Source organism: Felis catus, chromosome F1, assembly GCF_018350175.1.
Source record: "Felis catus isolate Fca126 chromosome F1, F.catus_Fca126_mat1.0, whole genome shotgun sequence".
Taxonomy (NCBI): Eukaryota; Metazoa; Chordata; class Mammalia; order Carnivora; family Felidae; genus Felis; species Felis catus.
In genome coordinates, this window is record NC_058384.1 from 63,443,551 (window position 1) to 63,457,084 (window position 13,534).

At 73.3% G+C, this 13,534-nt stretch overlaps 1 protein-coding gene and 11 non-coding genes across 12 annotated transcripts; 6 read left to right on the forward strand and 6 right to left on the reverse strand.

Annotated features, from left to right (window-relative positions):
* Positions 1-589: 589 nt before the first annotated feature.
* Positions 590-672, forward strand: TRNAL-CAG. Its single transcript has one exon. It is a non-coding gene; the product is annotated as a tRNA-Leu (tRNA).
* A 1,034-nt stretch (positions 673-1,706) lies between these two features.
* On the forward strand, positions 1,707-12,017 carry LOC123382743 (basic proline-rich protein-like). Its single transcript, XM_045048633.1, has 9 exons — positions 1,707-1,977; positions 2,078-2,193; positions 4,690-5,353; positions 5,448-6,161; positions 6,574-6,688; positions 6,999-7,183; positions 7,947-8,070; positions 10,456-11,605; positions 11,802-12,017. The coding sequence occupies exons 1-9, from the start codon at positions 1,707-1,709 to the stop codon at positions 12,015-12,017; spliced, it is 3,555 nt and encodes a 1,184-aa protein (XP_044904568.1).
* Positions 2,204-2,274, forward strand: TRNAG-GCC. Its single transcript has one exon. It is a non-coding gene; the product is annotated as a tRNA-Gly (tRNA).
* Positions 4,516-4,587, reverse strand: TRNAE-CUC. Its single transcript has one exon. It is a non-coding gene; the product is annotated as a tRNA-Glu (tRNA).
* Positions 4,893-4,964, reverse strand: TRNAG-UCC. Its single transcript has one exon. It is a non-coding gene; the product is annotated as a tRNA-Gly (tRNA).
* TRNAD-GUC lies at positions 5,746-5,817 on the reverse strand. The gene has a single exon. It is a non-coding gene; the product is annotated as a tRNA-Asp (tRNA).
* TRNAL-CAG lies at positions 6,463-6,545 on the forward strand. The gene has a single exon. It is a non-coding gene; the product is annotated as a tRNA-Leu (tRNA).
* On the forward strand, positions 8,073-8,143 carry TRNAG-GCC. The gene has a single exon. It is a non-coding gene; the product is annotated as a tRNA-Gly (tRNA).
* Positions 10,395-10,466, reverse strand: TRNAE-CUC. The gene has a single exon. It is a non-coding gene; the product is annotated as a tRNA-Glu (tRNA).
* On the reverse strand, positions 10,765-10,836 carry TRNAG-UCC. Its single transcript has one exon. It is a non-coding gene; the product is annotated as a tRNA-Gly (tRNA).
* On the reverse strand, positions 11,636-11,707 carry TRNAD-GUC. Its single transcript has one exon. It is a non-coding gene; the product is annotated as a tRNA-Asp (tRNA).
* Positions 12,018-12,331: 314 nt separating the features above from the next.
* Positions 12,332-12,414, forward strand: TRNAL-CAG. The gene has a single exon. It is a non-coding gene; the product is annotated as a tRNA-Leu (tRNA).
* Positions 12,415-13,534: the final 1,120 nt, after the last annotated feature.

A 13,534-nucleotide genomic window follows, 5' to 3' on the forward strand; every position in this document is an offset into this window, starting at 1 on the left:
GCCCCTGCCTGCTGCCCTCGACGCCCTGCCCTGCACAGGCGCCCGGCACGGGCCACGCCCCACCCGACCCCAGCCCCGCTTCGGCGCCCTCTCCCGCACGGCAGCCCCCGGCCCCGACTCGGAGTCCGCCCGGACCCGGGGCCCACACACGGACCCGGACGGCGCTCAGTACTCCCAACGAGCGCTGCCTCTCTCTCGTCTGCCAGGCGGGCATCGCGCCGGGAGAAAAGGCCCCAGACGGCAAGCGGGGCTGCGAGGGCGAGGCCGAGGGCGAGGGCGAGGGCGAGGGCGAGGGCGAGGAAGGCGGGGTGGGGAGCAGGGCAAGGGGCGCCGACGCTGGACGGGGCCTGCAGGGAGCTGGGGGTGGGGGTGCGACAGCGACGGGAGCCGTGCTGGCGGCGGCGGCGGCGGCGGCGGCGGCGGCGGCGGCGGCGGCGGCGAGGCGGCTGGCCGTGCTCCTCCGGGGCCGCCGCGCGTGTCTCGCCCCTTGCGCACCCACACAGCCGCCAGCCGGGCGCCATGACGGCCAAGGACACCAGCGTTAGCGCCGCGTCCCAGCCAGGCCAGCGGCGACGCGCCCACACCCGCCGTCAGGATGGCCGAGCGGTCTAAGGCGCTGCGTTCAGGTCGCAGTCTCCCCTGGAGGCGTGGGTTCGAATCCCACTCCTGACACGCCCACCTTTTGGCCCGCCCCACACAGCAGCCACGCCACCCGGGCCTGGACCACACCCTCTCGCGGCCGCGGCCCGCCTCGCACCCGAGCACACGCTGCCCGGCACCGAGCTCCAGCCCCTCCACCCTCGCCGCCTCCGGCTGTGAGCGCGCGCGCGCGCGCGCGCGCACTCCCCGGCGACTCGAGCGCCATTCCCACACCCGCAGGCTTCGCTGACTTCGCACCTGCTGCTTTCTGGAGGCTCTTTGGTCCTCCTTCTCGTCTATTCCCGCCCCTGCCCTCCTCACCCCGGCACTCGCGAACCAGCCCAGGCTGCAAAGCTCCCCGCGCTTCCCGCTCCCACTTGTGGCCGCTGGACAGCGCCTGGCTCTTCCAGCCAGCCGTCCGCTTCCGCCGCCACCGGGAACACGCACCCACCCCACCGTCACCCCGTGCTTTCCCCCCGGCCCTAGTCCATTGTCTCGACACCCTCCCGAGGCGGCCCACACGATTCTCCACCTAGGGGCCTTCCCCTGGCCACACCTACCTGCCTGCCTGTCTGCCTCCCGGGAGCCATACAGCGCAGCCGTCTGCTGGCCAGCCGGCGGCGCGGACCCCTCCCTTCTGTGGGCCTGGCTCACGAGTCCAAGCCGGGAAGGTGGCTGCAGGGAGCAGTGAGCGGAAGCCCTAGACCCCCAGGCCATCCAGCCGGGCGCCACAGCGCATCTCCTGGCTCGGGGAGGCCGCCGCCGGCCGGCCACTCCGCCCCAGCCTTCCTCCCGGATCCAAGACCGCCCTCCTGCCTCCCAACGTGTCAAGGCACCGAGCCGGACCCCTAGGGAGAGGCGCCGGCCAGCGCGCTCAGGCCTTTGCTCTCTTGGCCCGAGGCGCACTCAGAGGCGCAGGCGGCGCTACCTGGCCTCTAACTCCGACAGACGCCGGCGCGAGCGCAAACACACACACACACACACACACACACACACACACACACACACACACACAGCCCACCCGGCCCCGCCCCCCGCCCCCGCCCCCGCCCCGGGCCCCTGGCCCCATGGCTCCACACACGAGAGATCCGTTCCCCACCCCCTTCCGCCGGGACACACACTGCACGCGCGAGAAAACCATCCGCCAAACGGACTCTGGCTCGGGGCTGGGAGTAGCTGAAGGCAAGGTCCCTCGCCTGCCGGCACCTGCCACAAATGGCTCCGGCTGTTTGGGGATCGGGCGCTGGCCAGGCTGGGTCCGGCTCCTGGCTGCCTCTGGGGACACGGGCAGGCTGTGGCGGCGGCCCTGGACGGGGGACAAAGCACGGGATGAGCCCAGTCCGCCTCCGTGCCTTCCTCTGCCCGGACGTCCGCGCCGCGCCGCGCCGCGCCGCGCCCTAGGGGCTGGCTCTCCGCGTGCCTGGAGCCTGTCTTGCAGACCGCCCGCCGCCTGCTCCCACGGAGCAGACGCTCACGCTCACGCTCACGCTCACTACTGGCGGGGACCGGCAACGGAGGCGGCCGGCGCCGCTGGGGAAGCCCTCTGTGGACCACGTCCGTGGGTGCATGGGTGGTTCAGTGGTAGAATTCTCGCCTGCCACGCGGGAGGCCCGGGTTCGATTCCCGGCCCATGCAACGCGCCATCCCCTTTTGGCCCCGCAGCGCCAACTGCGCGCTACGCTTCCTCTCTCCCACCTTCAGAGCACCTGGCCAAAGCCACCTCTGCTCCTCTCTGGGGGCCCGCCCACGCCCCATCCCGTCCCCGCCCCTGCCGCACATTCCCTTCCTTCGCCCTGGGGACAAAACTCCGCCCGCCCGGGAGCCAAGGGCCCAGCCCCGCCCGCCCACACACCTGCCTTGCCCTTCTTCTCTTTAATGACTGCTCGCCTCGCTCCAGTCTCCCGATTCACTGCAAGGAACGCATCCACGCACCAACTCGCGCTGCCACCCACACGCTCCTCCCCTTCCCTCGGCACCACCTCGCACCGCCGCCCCTCCCACCAGCCCCCCCCCCCACACCCACCCACACACCCACACACCCACACACACACCCACACACACACACACACACACACACGCTCTGGCTCACTCTACCCACACTCCAGAAATCCTCCCCTTTTGCACAACCGGCAGAAACCAAGCTGCCACGCCTAGGTGCGCTATACAGCCCATCGTCCGGGAGGGTCGCTCACAGACTCCAGGTGGCACCGGCACCCGCACCCGCAAGACCCCAGCGTGCCTAACGTCATGGTCGCGCAGGCCCTTGATTCTCTGCGTCCCGCTTCGCCGCCGCGCTACCGTGCCAACGCGGCTTCCTCTTCCACCGCTAGAGCCACCCACGGCACCAAAGTCCACCACCGGCCTCCATCCCTCTCCCACCCCGACCTCCACCCCTCCACACACACCCACACGCGCACACACACACACGCACACACACACACACGCAAAAGCAAGGACTCCGAGGAAACTTCCCGCGGGCACGGGAAGCACCCGGAGACCCACGGCCGCCGCGGCTCCTCCGCACCGCTGCAGGGGGCTTGTGCGGTCGAAGCGAGTGTGCCCCAGCAGGTGTGCGCGGCGCACCGGCTGACCGCTTGGCCTCGAGAGGGGACACCTCTGATCACAGAGCAAATGCCCCGGCGGACAGGGGTGTCCAAGTTGGGGCGGGAAGGAGACTGAGGTGTGCGATGGACCTTGGGAGGCATCCACAGAAGAGGACGGATACGGACAGGGGTGGACAGAGGGACGGACGGCGCCTATCATGGCGTGGCACAGGGCGAGGCGGGATGGGAAACTGTGGAAAGTGCAACTGTGAAAAGTGTGCGTGAGTGGGGGGGTTGGTGGAGGACGCCGCTCATCGGGGGTGTGGGGTGGGGCGCGGAGGTGGCGAAAGGGACCACTGGGTAACACGCCGGCCCCTTTGCCAAAGGATGGAAGGGACCGACGTGTCCTGCAATTGGAATGACAAGTTGGCGACAAGTGCGCCCAGTCCCCCGGGGTGCCTCGACCGCCACCCACCTGCCTGGCTGCTGGGTTGTCTTCCCCCGTGGCTTCCACGGCACCTCCCCGCTGGCTCACCTCCAGTGCCCCGGGGGGGGGGGGGGGGAGGGGGTCCGGGCCGTGCCCGGATGCCTCTTCCCTCCTCCACCTCCCGGGCACGGCGGTCGGTCGGACTCTGCGCTCGCATCGGCGCCCAAGAACGGCGTGCCCCTGGGGTCCGCTCTCCGTCGCCGGGGAGAGACGCAGCCAGCCGGGTCGTGGCGCTCCCGCCCCGCGTGGGGCAGGGAAGCCGCCCGAGAGGTCGCAGGCCCGAGGGGGGCTGCTCGGCCAGGTGACGGGACTCAGGGCTGCGCGTGGCTCACCTGACCCACGCGCCCAGCACCGCCACCGCGGGCACCTCACGAGGGAGGACAGGATGGCTCGTCAGCCCGGCCAGCTAGGAGCGCCACCGGAGGGGGCGGTGGGGGTCCGAGCACACTCGCGGGGCAGGGGCGCCTGCGCACCCTGGTGGTCCCGGCGGGGGACAGAGGCCGCCCCGGCCACTCGCCTCTCGGGCTGTGGAAGCGAAGGTGCCAGGCGAGCGCGTGCGCGGGGCGGCGAAGGGGAGAGGCGATGCCGAGGGCCTCCGGTGGGCCAGCCAGGCCAAAAGGCTCGGACGGGCCGAGGTGGCAGGGCGAGGCCGGGGCTGCCCGTCGGGGCGTGGCAGGTGGCCTTGTGTGCACCCCTCCATCGTGGCGGCGGGGCCCGCGACAAGCTAGCCAGCGCTGGCGTGGGCTAAAAGGGGGTGGTGCGGGTGCACTGGGGACGGGACGGTGGGTGGCTCGGCTAGGCCGGCCGGGAGGGGAGACCCCGGAGGGCCAGAGGAAGAAGAAAGGCTTCCCTGACCGGGAATCGAACCCGGGCCGCGGCGGTGAGAGCGCCGAATCCTAACCACTAGACCACCAGGGAGCGACAGGCTGCGCGCCTGGCCTGCACCCCCTGGACCCAGCGCCTCCATTCCACCCACGCGGCTCCGCTTGGGCCCCGAGGCCCCTGCCTCTGCACGTCCAGCCGCCCGCGGGCCCCACGCAGTCCACCCGGCCCGCTGGCAGCACCCGCAAAACGCTGCGCGCCGGCCGCCCTCGCACCCGCACGCCGCCTCGGCCCACGTGCCCAGCGCCCAGCGCCCAGCGGGCCGGCACGCCGTCCCCCACTGCCAGCGCCCGACGGGCCTGGCCAGGAGGGCCCCGGAGCGGCGCAAAAGGTCGGGCGGCTGCGTTGGCCGGGAATCGAACCCGGGTCAACTGCTTGGAAGGCAGCTATGCTCACCACTATACCACCAACGCTGCACGGCCCGGGCCGGCCCGACGCGGCCGGCCCAGGGTGCGCTCCGGCGCCTTCTCGCCTTGGCGCTCTCTCGCCGCTGCCGCCGCCGCCCGGCGCAGCCCTGCCCCGACGTCCCGCCCGGCCGCAGCTCTGCCCGGCCACCACGGGCTCCGGCCGCCCGGCGCCCCAGCCTCGCCCCTCCGACTCAGCTGCGCCGGCCGGTCGCCGGGCACGCCCGCCCGCCCACCTACCTGCCCGCCCGGCGCCCCGCGCCCGGCGCCCCGCGCCCGGCGCCCACCGCCGCCCGCCTCTGGAGGGCGCTCTGGCCGCCTGGCCGCTCTCGGGCGCTCGGAGGCCGGCTGGGGAGCCCCGCCACGTCCCCGGCCCGGCGTCTTCCGCGTCCTCCGCGGCCCGCAGCTAGCGGCCCGGCCCGGCCCGGCCCGGCCCGGCGCGGGAAGGAGCAGAGGGGGCGGGCGCCAGGCCACACCACCTCCCGCATCCAGACGGGACCGGACCCATCTGCCTCCCACCCGAGCGACACCCACGGCGGCTGCGCGGCTGGGCGGCACGTCGCCGAGGAGCTCGCCGTGGCTGCCGCGGGGACCACACGAGGCCCCGGCTGCGCGGTGGCCACCCAGCGTCCGGCCTCGAGCCACGCAAAGGGCTGGGGCCGGTGGACGGCGGGCAGGCCGGGCACGCGCCGCCGGCCGGACGACGGACGGCCGAGAAGAAGCGCCCCTGCCCCTCGGGAGCAAGAGGTGGGACCCAGAGGTGCGCAGGCCACCAAAAAGGGCGTCTTGCCTCCCCGTCGGGGAATCGAACCCCGGTCTCCCGCGTGACAGGCGGGGATACTCACCACTATACTAACGAGGACGGCGGCGGCCGGCCACCCGGGCGCCCGACCCCTCTCCGGCTGCCTCCCCACGCCTGCCCCTGCCTGCTGCCCTCGACGCCCTGCCCTGCACAGGCGCCCGGCACGGGCCACGCCCCACCCGACCCCAGCCCCGCTTCGGCGCCCTCTCCCGCACGGCAGCCCCCGGCCCCGACTCGGAGTCCGCCCGGACCCGGGGCCCACACACGGACCCGGACGGCGCTCAGTACTCCCAACGAGCGCTGCCTCTCTCTCGTCTGCCAGGCGGGCATCGCGCCGGGAGAAAAGGCCCCAGACGGCAAGCGGGGCTGCGAGGGCGAGGCCGAGGGCGAGGGCGAGGGCGAGGGCGAGGGCGAGGAAGGCGGGGTGGGGAGCAGGGCAAGGGGCGCCGACGCTGGACGGGGCCTGCAGGGAGCTGGGGGTGGGGGTGCGACAGCGACGGGAGCCGTGCTGGCGGCGGCGGCGGCGGCGGCGGCGGCGGCGGCGGCGGCGGCGGCGAGGCGGCTGGCCGTGCTCCTCCGGGGCCGCCGCGCGTGTCTCGCCCCTTGCGCACCCACACAGCCGCCAGCCGGGCGCCATGACGGCCAAGGACACCAGCGTTAGCGCCGCGTCCCAGCCAGGCCAGCGGCGACGCGCCCACACCCGCCGTCAGGATGGCCGAGCGGTCTAAGGCGCTGCGTTCAGGTCGCAGTCTCCCCTGGAGGCGTGGGTTCGAATCCCACTCCTGACACGCCCACCTTTTGGCCCGCCCCACACAGCAGCCACGCCACCCGGGCCTGGACCACACCCTCTCGCGGCCGCGGCCCGCCTCGCACCCGAGCACACGCTGCCCGGCACCGAGCTCCAGCCCCTCCACCCTCGCCGCCTCCGGCTGTGAGCGCGCGCGCGCGCGCGCGCGCACTCCCCGGCGACTCGAGCGCCATTCCCACACCCGCAGGCTTCGCTGACTTCGCACCTGCTGCTTTCTGGAGGCTCTTTGGTCCTCCTTCTCGTCTATTCCCGCCCCTGCCCTCCTCACCCCGGCACTCGCGAACCAGCCCAGGCTGCAAAGCTCCCCGCGCTTCCCGCTCCCACTTGTGGCCGCTGGACAGCGCCTGGCTCTTCCAGCCAGCCGTCCGCTTCCGCCGCCACCGGGAACACGCACCCACCCCACCGTCACCCCGTGCTTTCCCCCCGGCCCTAGTCCATTGTCTCGACACCCTCCCGAGGCGGCCCACACGATTCTCCACCTAGGGGCCTTCCCCTGGCCACACCTACCTGCCTGCCTGTCTGCCTCCCGGGAGCCATACAGCGCAGCCGTCTGCTGGCCAGCCGGCGGCGCGGACCCCTCCCTTCTGTGGGCCTGGCTCACGAGTCCAAGCCGGGAAGGTGGCTGCAGGGAGCAGTGAGCGGAAGCCCTAGACCCCCAGGCCATCCAGCCGGGCGCCACAGCGCATCTCCTGGCTCGGGGAGGCCGCCGCCGGCCGGCCACTCCGCCCCAGCCTTCCTCCCGGATCCAAGACCGCCCTCCTGCCTCCCAACGTGTCAAGGCACCGAGCCGGACCCCTAGGGAGAGGCGCCGGCCAGCGCGCTCAGGCCTTTGCTCTCTTGGCCCGAGACGCACTCAGAGGCGCAGGCGGCGCTACCTGGCCTCTAACTCCGACAGACGCCGGCGCGAGCGCAAACACACACACACACACACACACACACACACACACACACACACACAGCCCACCCGGCCCCGCCCCCCGCCCCCGCCCCCGCCCCGGGCCCCTGGCCCCATGGCTCCACACACGAGAGATCCGTTCCCCACCCCCTTCCGCCGGGACACACACTGCACGCGCGAGAAAACCATCCGCCAAACGGACTCTGGCTCGGGGCTGGGAGTAGCTGAAGGCAAGGTCCCTCGCCTGCCGGCACCTGCCACAAATGGCTCCGGCTGTTTGGGGATCGGGCGCTGGCCAGGCTGGGTCCGGCTCCTGGCTGCCTCTGGGGACACGGGCAGGCTGTGGCGGCGGCCCTGGACGGGGGACAAAGCACGGGATGAGCCCAGTCCGCCTCCGTGCCTTCCTCTGCCCGGACGTCCGCGCCGCGCCGCGCCGCGCCGCGCCCTAGGGGCTGGCTCTCCGCGTGCCTGGAGCCTGTCTTGCAGACCGCCCGCCGCCTGCTCCCACGGAGCAGACGCTCACGCTCACGCTCACGCTCACTACTGGCGGGGACCGGCAACGGAGGCGGCCGGCGCCGCTGGGGAAGCCCTCTGTGGACCACGTCCGTGGGTGCATGGGTGGTTCAGTGGTAGAATTCTCGCCTGCCACGCGGGAGGCCCGGGTTCGATTCCCGGCCCATGCAACGCGCCATCCCCTTTTGGCCCCGCAGCGCCAACTGCGCGCTACGCTTCCTCTCTCCCACCTTCAGAGCACCTGGCCAAAGCCACCTCTGCTCCTCTCTGGGGGCCCGCCCACGCCCCATCCCGTCCCCGCCCCTGCCGCACGTTCCCTTCCTCCTCCCTGGCTCGCTCGCCCTGGGGACAAAACTCCGCCCGCCCGGGAGCCAAGGGCCCAGCCCCGCCCGCCCACACACCTGCCTTGCCCTTCTTCTCTTTAATGACTGCTCGCCTCGCTCCAGTCTCCCGATTCACTGCAAGGAACGCATCCACGCACCAACTCGCGCTGCCACCCACACGCTCCTCCCCTTCCCTCGGCACCACCTCGCACCGCCGCCCCTCCCACCAGCCCCCCCCCCACACCCACCCACACACCCACACACCCACACACACACCCACACACACACGCTCTGGCTCACTCTACCCACACTCCAGAAATCCTCCCCTTTTGCACAACCGGCAGAAACCAAGCTGCCACGCCTAGGTGCGCTATACAGCCCATCGTCCGGGAGGGTCGCTCACAGACTCCAGGTGGCACCGGCACCCGCACCCGCAAGACCCCAGCGTGCCTAACGTCATGGTCGCGCAGGCCCTTGATTCTCTGCGTCCCGCTTCGCCGCCGCGCTCCCGTGCCAACGCGGCTTCCTCTTCCACCGCTAGAGCCACCCACGGCACCAAAGTCCACCACCGGCCTCCATCCCTCTCCCACCCCGACCTCCACCCCTCCACCCCTCCACACACACCCACACGCGCACACACACACACACACACACACGCAAAAGCAAGGACTCCGAGGAAACTTCCCGCGGGCACGGGAAGCACCCGGAGACCCACGGCCGCCGCGGCTCCTCCGCACCGCTGCAGGGTGCTTGTGCGGTCGAAGCGAGTGTGCCCCAGCAGGTGTGCGCGGCGCACCGGCTGACCGCTTGGCCTCGAGAGGGGACACCTCTGATCACAGAGCAAATCCCCGGCGGACAGGGGTGTCCAAGTTGGGGCGGGAAGGAGACTGAGGTGTGCGATGGACCTTGGGAGGCATCCACAGAAGAGGACGGATACGGACAGGGGTGGACAGAGGGACGGACGGCGCCTATCATGGCGTGGCACAGGGCGAGGCGGGATGGGAAACTGTGGAAAGTGCAACTGTGAAAAGTGTGCGTGAGTGGGGGGGTTGGTGGAGGACGCCGCTCATCGGGGGTGTGGGGTGGGGCGCGGAGGTGGCGAAAGGGACCACCGGGTAACACGCCGGCCCCTTTGCCAAAGGATGGAAGGGACCGACGTGTCCTGCAATTGGAATGACAAGTTGGCGACAAGTGCGCCCAGTCCCCCGGGGTGCCTCGACCGCCACCCACCTGCCTGGCTGCCGGGTTGTCTTCCCCCGTGGCTCCCACGGCACCTCCCCGCTGGCTCACCTCCAGTGCCCCGGGGGGGGGGGGGAGGGGGTCTGGGCCGTGCCCAGATGCCTCTTCCCTCCTCCACCTCCCGGGCACGGCGGTCGGTCGGACTCTGCGCTCGCATCGGCGCCCAAGAACGGCGTGCCCCTGGGGTCCGCTCTCCGTCGCCGGGGAGAGACGCAGCCAGCCGGGTCGTGGCGCTCCCGCCCCGCGTGGGGCAGGGAAGCCGCCCGAGAGGTCGCAGGCCCGAGGGGGGCTGCTCGGCCAGGTGACGGGACTCAGGGCTGCGCGTGGCTCACCTGACCCACGCGCCCAGCACCGCCACCGCGGGCACCTCACGAGGGAGGACAGGATGGCTCGTCAGCCCGGCCAGCTAGGAGCGCCACCGGAGGGGGCGGTGGGGGTCCGAGCACACTCGCGGGGCAGGGGCGCCTGCGCACCCTGGTGGTCCCGGCGGGGGACAGAGGCCGCCCCGGCCACTCGCCTCTCGGGCTGTGGAAGCGAAGGTGCCAGGCGAGCGCGTGCGCGGGGCGGCGAAGGGGAGAGGCGATGCCGAGGGCCTCCGGTGGGCCAGCCAGGCCAAAAGGCTCGGACGGGCCGAGGTGGCAGGGCGAGGCCGGGGCTGCCCGTCGGGGCGTGGCAGGTGGCCTTGTGTGCACCCCTCCATCGTGGCGGCGGGGCCCGCGACAAGCTAGCCAGCGCTGGCCTGGCGTGCTGGCGTGGGCTAAAAGGGGGTGGTGCGGGTGCACTGCGGACGGGACGGTGGGTGGCTCGGCTAGGCCGGCCGGGAGGGGAGGCCCCGGAGGGCCAGAGGAAGAAGAAAGGCTTCCCTGACCGGGAATCGAACCCGGGCCGCGGCGGTGAGAGCGCCGAATCCTAACCACTAGACCACCAGGGAGCGACAGGCTGCGCGCCTGGCCTGCACCCCCTGGACCCAGCGCCTCCATTCCACCCACGCGGCTCCGCTTGGGCCCCGAGGCCCCTGCCTCTGCACGTCCAGCCGCCCGCAGGCCCCACGCAGTCCACCCGGCCCGCCGGCAGCACCCACAAAACGCTGGGCGCCGGCCGCCCTCGCACCCGCACGCCGCCTCGGCCCACGTGCCCAGCGCCCAGCGGGCCGGCACGCCGTCCCCCACTGCCAGCGCCCGACGGGCCTGGCCAGGAGGGCCCCGGAGCGGCGCAAAAGGTCGGGCGGCTGCGTTGGCCGGGAATCGAACCCGGGTCAACTGCTTGGAAGGCAGCTATGCTCACCACTATACCACCAACGCTGCACGGCCCGGGCCGGCCCGACGCGGCCGGCCCAGGGTGCGCTCCGGCGCCTTCTCGCCTTGGCGCTCTCTCGCCGCCGCTGCCGCCGCCGCCCGGCGCAGCCCTGCCCCGACGTCCCGCCCGGCCGCAGCTCTGCCCGGCCACCACGGGCTCCGGCCGCCCGGCGCCCCAGCCTCGCCCCTCCGACTCAGCTGCGCCGGCCGGTCGCCGGGCACGCCCGCCCGCCCACCTACCTGCCCGCCCTGCGCCCCGCGCCCGGCGCCCCGCGCCCGGCGCCCACCGCCGCCCGCCTCTGGAGGGCGCTCTGGCCGCCTGGCCGCTCTCGGGCGCTCGGAGGCCGGCTGGGGAGCCCCGCCACGTCCCCGGCCCGGCGTCTTCCGCGTCCTCCGCGGCCCGCAGCTAGCGGCCCGACCCGGCCCGGCCCGGCCCGGCGCGTCCCGGCCCGGCGCGGGAAGGAGCAGAGGGGGCGGGCGCCAGGCCACACCACCTCCCGCATCCAGACGGGACCGGACCCATCTGCCTCCCACCCGAGCGACACCCACGGCGGCTGCGCGGCTGGGCGGCACGTCGCCGAGGAGCTCGCCGTGGCTGCCGCGGGGACCACACGAGGCCCCGGCTGCGCGGTGGCCACCCAGCGTCCGGCCTCGAGCCACGCAAAGGGCTGGGGCCGGTGGACGGCGGGCAGGCCGGGCACGCGCCGCCGGCCGGACGACGGACGGCCGAGAAGCAGCGCCCCTGCCCCTCGGGAGCAAGAGGTGGGACCCAGAGGTGCGCAGGCCACCAAAAAGGGCGTCTTGCCTCCCCGTCGGGGAATCGAACCCCGGTCTCCCGCGTGACAGGCGGGGATACTCACCACTATACTAACGAGGACGGCGGCGGCCGGCCACCCGGGCGCCCGACCCCTCTCCGGCTGCCTCCCCACGCCTGCCCCTGCCTGCTGCCCTCGACGCCCTGCCCTGCACAGGCGCCCGGCACGGGCCACGCCCCACCCGACCCCAGCCCCGCTTCGGCCCCCTCTCCCGCACGGCAGCCCCCGGCCCCGACTCGGAGTCCGCCCGGACCCGGGGCCCACACACGGACCCGGACGGCGCTCAGTACTCCCAACGAGCGCTGCCTCTCTCTCGTCTGCCAGGCGGGCATCGCGCCGGGAGAAAAGGCCCCAGACGGCAAGCGGGGCTGAGAGGGCGAGGCCGAGGCCGAGGGCGAGGGCGAGGGCGAGGGCGAGGAAGGCGGGGTGGGGAGCAGGGCAAGGGGCGCCGACGCTGGACGGGGCCTGCAGGGAGCTGGGGGTGGGGGTGCGACAGCGACGGGAGCCGCGCTGGCGGCGGCGGCGGCGGCGGCGGCGAGGCGGCTGGCCGTGCTCCTCCGGGGCCGCCGCGCGTGTCTCGCCCCTTGCGCACCCACACAGCCGCCAGCCGGGCGCCATGACGGCCAAGGACACCAGCGTTAGCGCCGCGTCCCAGCCAGGCCAGCGGCGACGCGCCCACACCCGCCGTCAGGATGGCCGAGCGGTCTAAGGCGCTGCGTTCAGGTCGCAGTCTCCCCTGGAGGCGTGGGTTCGAATCCCACTCCTGACACGCCCACCTTTTGGCCCGCCCCACACAGCAGCCACGCCACCCGGGCCTGGACCACACCCTCTCGCGGCCGCGGCCCGCCTCGCACCCGAGCACACGCTGCCCGGGACCGAGCTCCAGCCCCTCCACCCTCGCCGCCTCCGGCTGTGAGCGCGCGCGCGCGCGCGCGCGCACACACACACGCACTCCCCGGCGACTCGAGCGCCATTCCCACACCCGCAGGCTTCGCTGACTTCGCACCTGCTGCTTTCTGGAGGCTCTTTGGTCCTCCTTCTCGTCTATTCCCGCCCCTGCCCTCCTCACCCCGGCACTCGCGAACCAGCCCAGGCTGCAAAGCTCCCCGCGCTTCCCGCTCCCACTTGTGGCCGCTGGACAGCGCCTGGCTCTTCCAGCCAGCCGTCCGCTTCCGCCGCCACCGGGAACACGCACCCACCCCACCGTCACCCCGTGCTTTCCCCCCGGCCCTAGTCCATTGTCTCGACACCCTCCCGAGGCGGCCCACACGATTCTCCACCTAGGGGCCTTCCCCTGGCCACACCTACCTGCCTGCCTGTCTGCCTCCCGGGAGCCATACAGCGCAGCCGTCTGCTGGCCAGCCGGCGGCGCGGACCCCTCCCTTCTGTGGGCCTGGCTCACGAGTCCAAGCCGGGAAGGTGGCTGCAGGGAGCAGTGAGCGGAAGCCCTAGACCCCCAGGCCATCCAGCCGGGCGCCACAGCGCATCTCCTGGCTCGGGGAGGCCGCCGCCGGCCGGCCACTCCGCCCCAGCCTTCCTCCCGGATCCAAGACCGCCCTCCTGCCTCCCAACGTGTCAAGGCACCGAGCCGGACCCCTAGGGAGAGGCGCCGGCCAGCGCGCTCAGGCCTTTGCTCTCTTGGCCCGAGACGCACTCAGAGGCGCAGGCGGCGCTACCTGGCCTCTAACTCCGACAGACGCCGGCGCGAGCGCAAACACACACACACACACACACACACACACACACACACACACACACACAGCCCACCCGGCCCCGCCCCCCGCCCCCGCCCCCGCCCCGGGCCCCTGGCCCCATGGCTCCACACACGAGAGATCCGTTCCCCACCCCCTTCCGCCGGGACACACACTGCACGCGCGAGAAAACCATCC

Bases quoted from the DNA above. Each gene is read 5' to 3' on its own strand.
- LOC123382743 (XM_045048633.1), top strand. From the start codon at position 1,707: ATGGCTCCACACACGAGAGATCCGTTCCCCACCCCCTTCCGCCGGGAC. The intron at 2,194-4,689 runs GTCCGTGGGTGC...CTGCACGTCCAG, and splicing joins GGAAGCCCTCTGTGGACCAC to CCGCCCGCGGGCCCCACGCA. The intron at 5,354-5,447 runs GCCCGCAGCTAG...TCCCGCATCCAG, and splicing joins CGTCTTCCGCGTCCTCCGCG to ACGGGACCGGACCCATCTGC.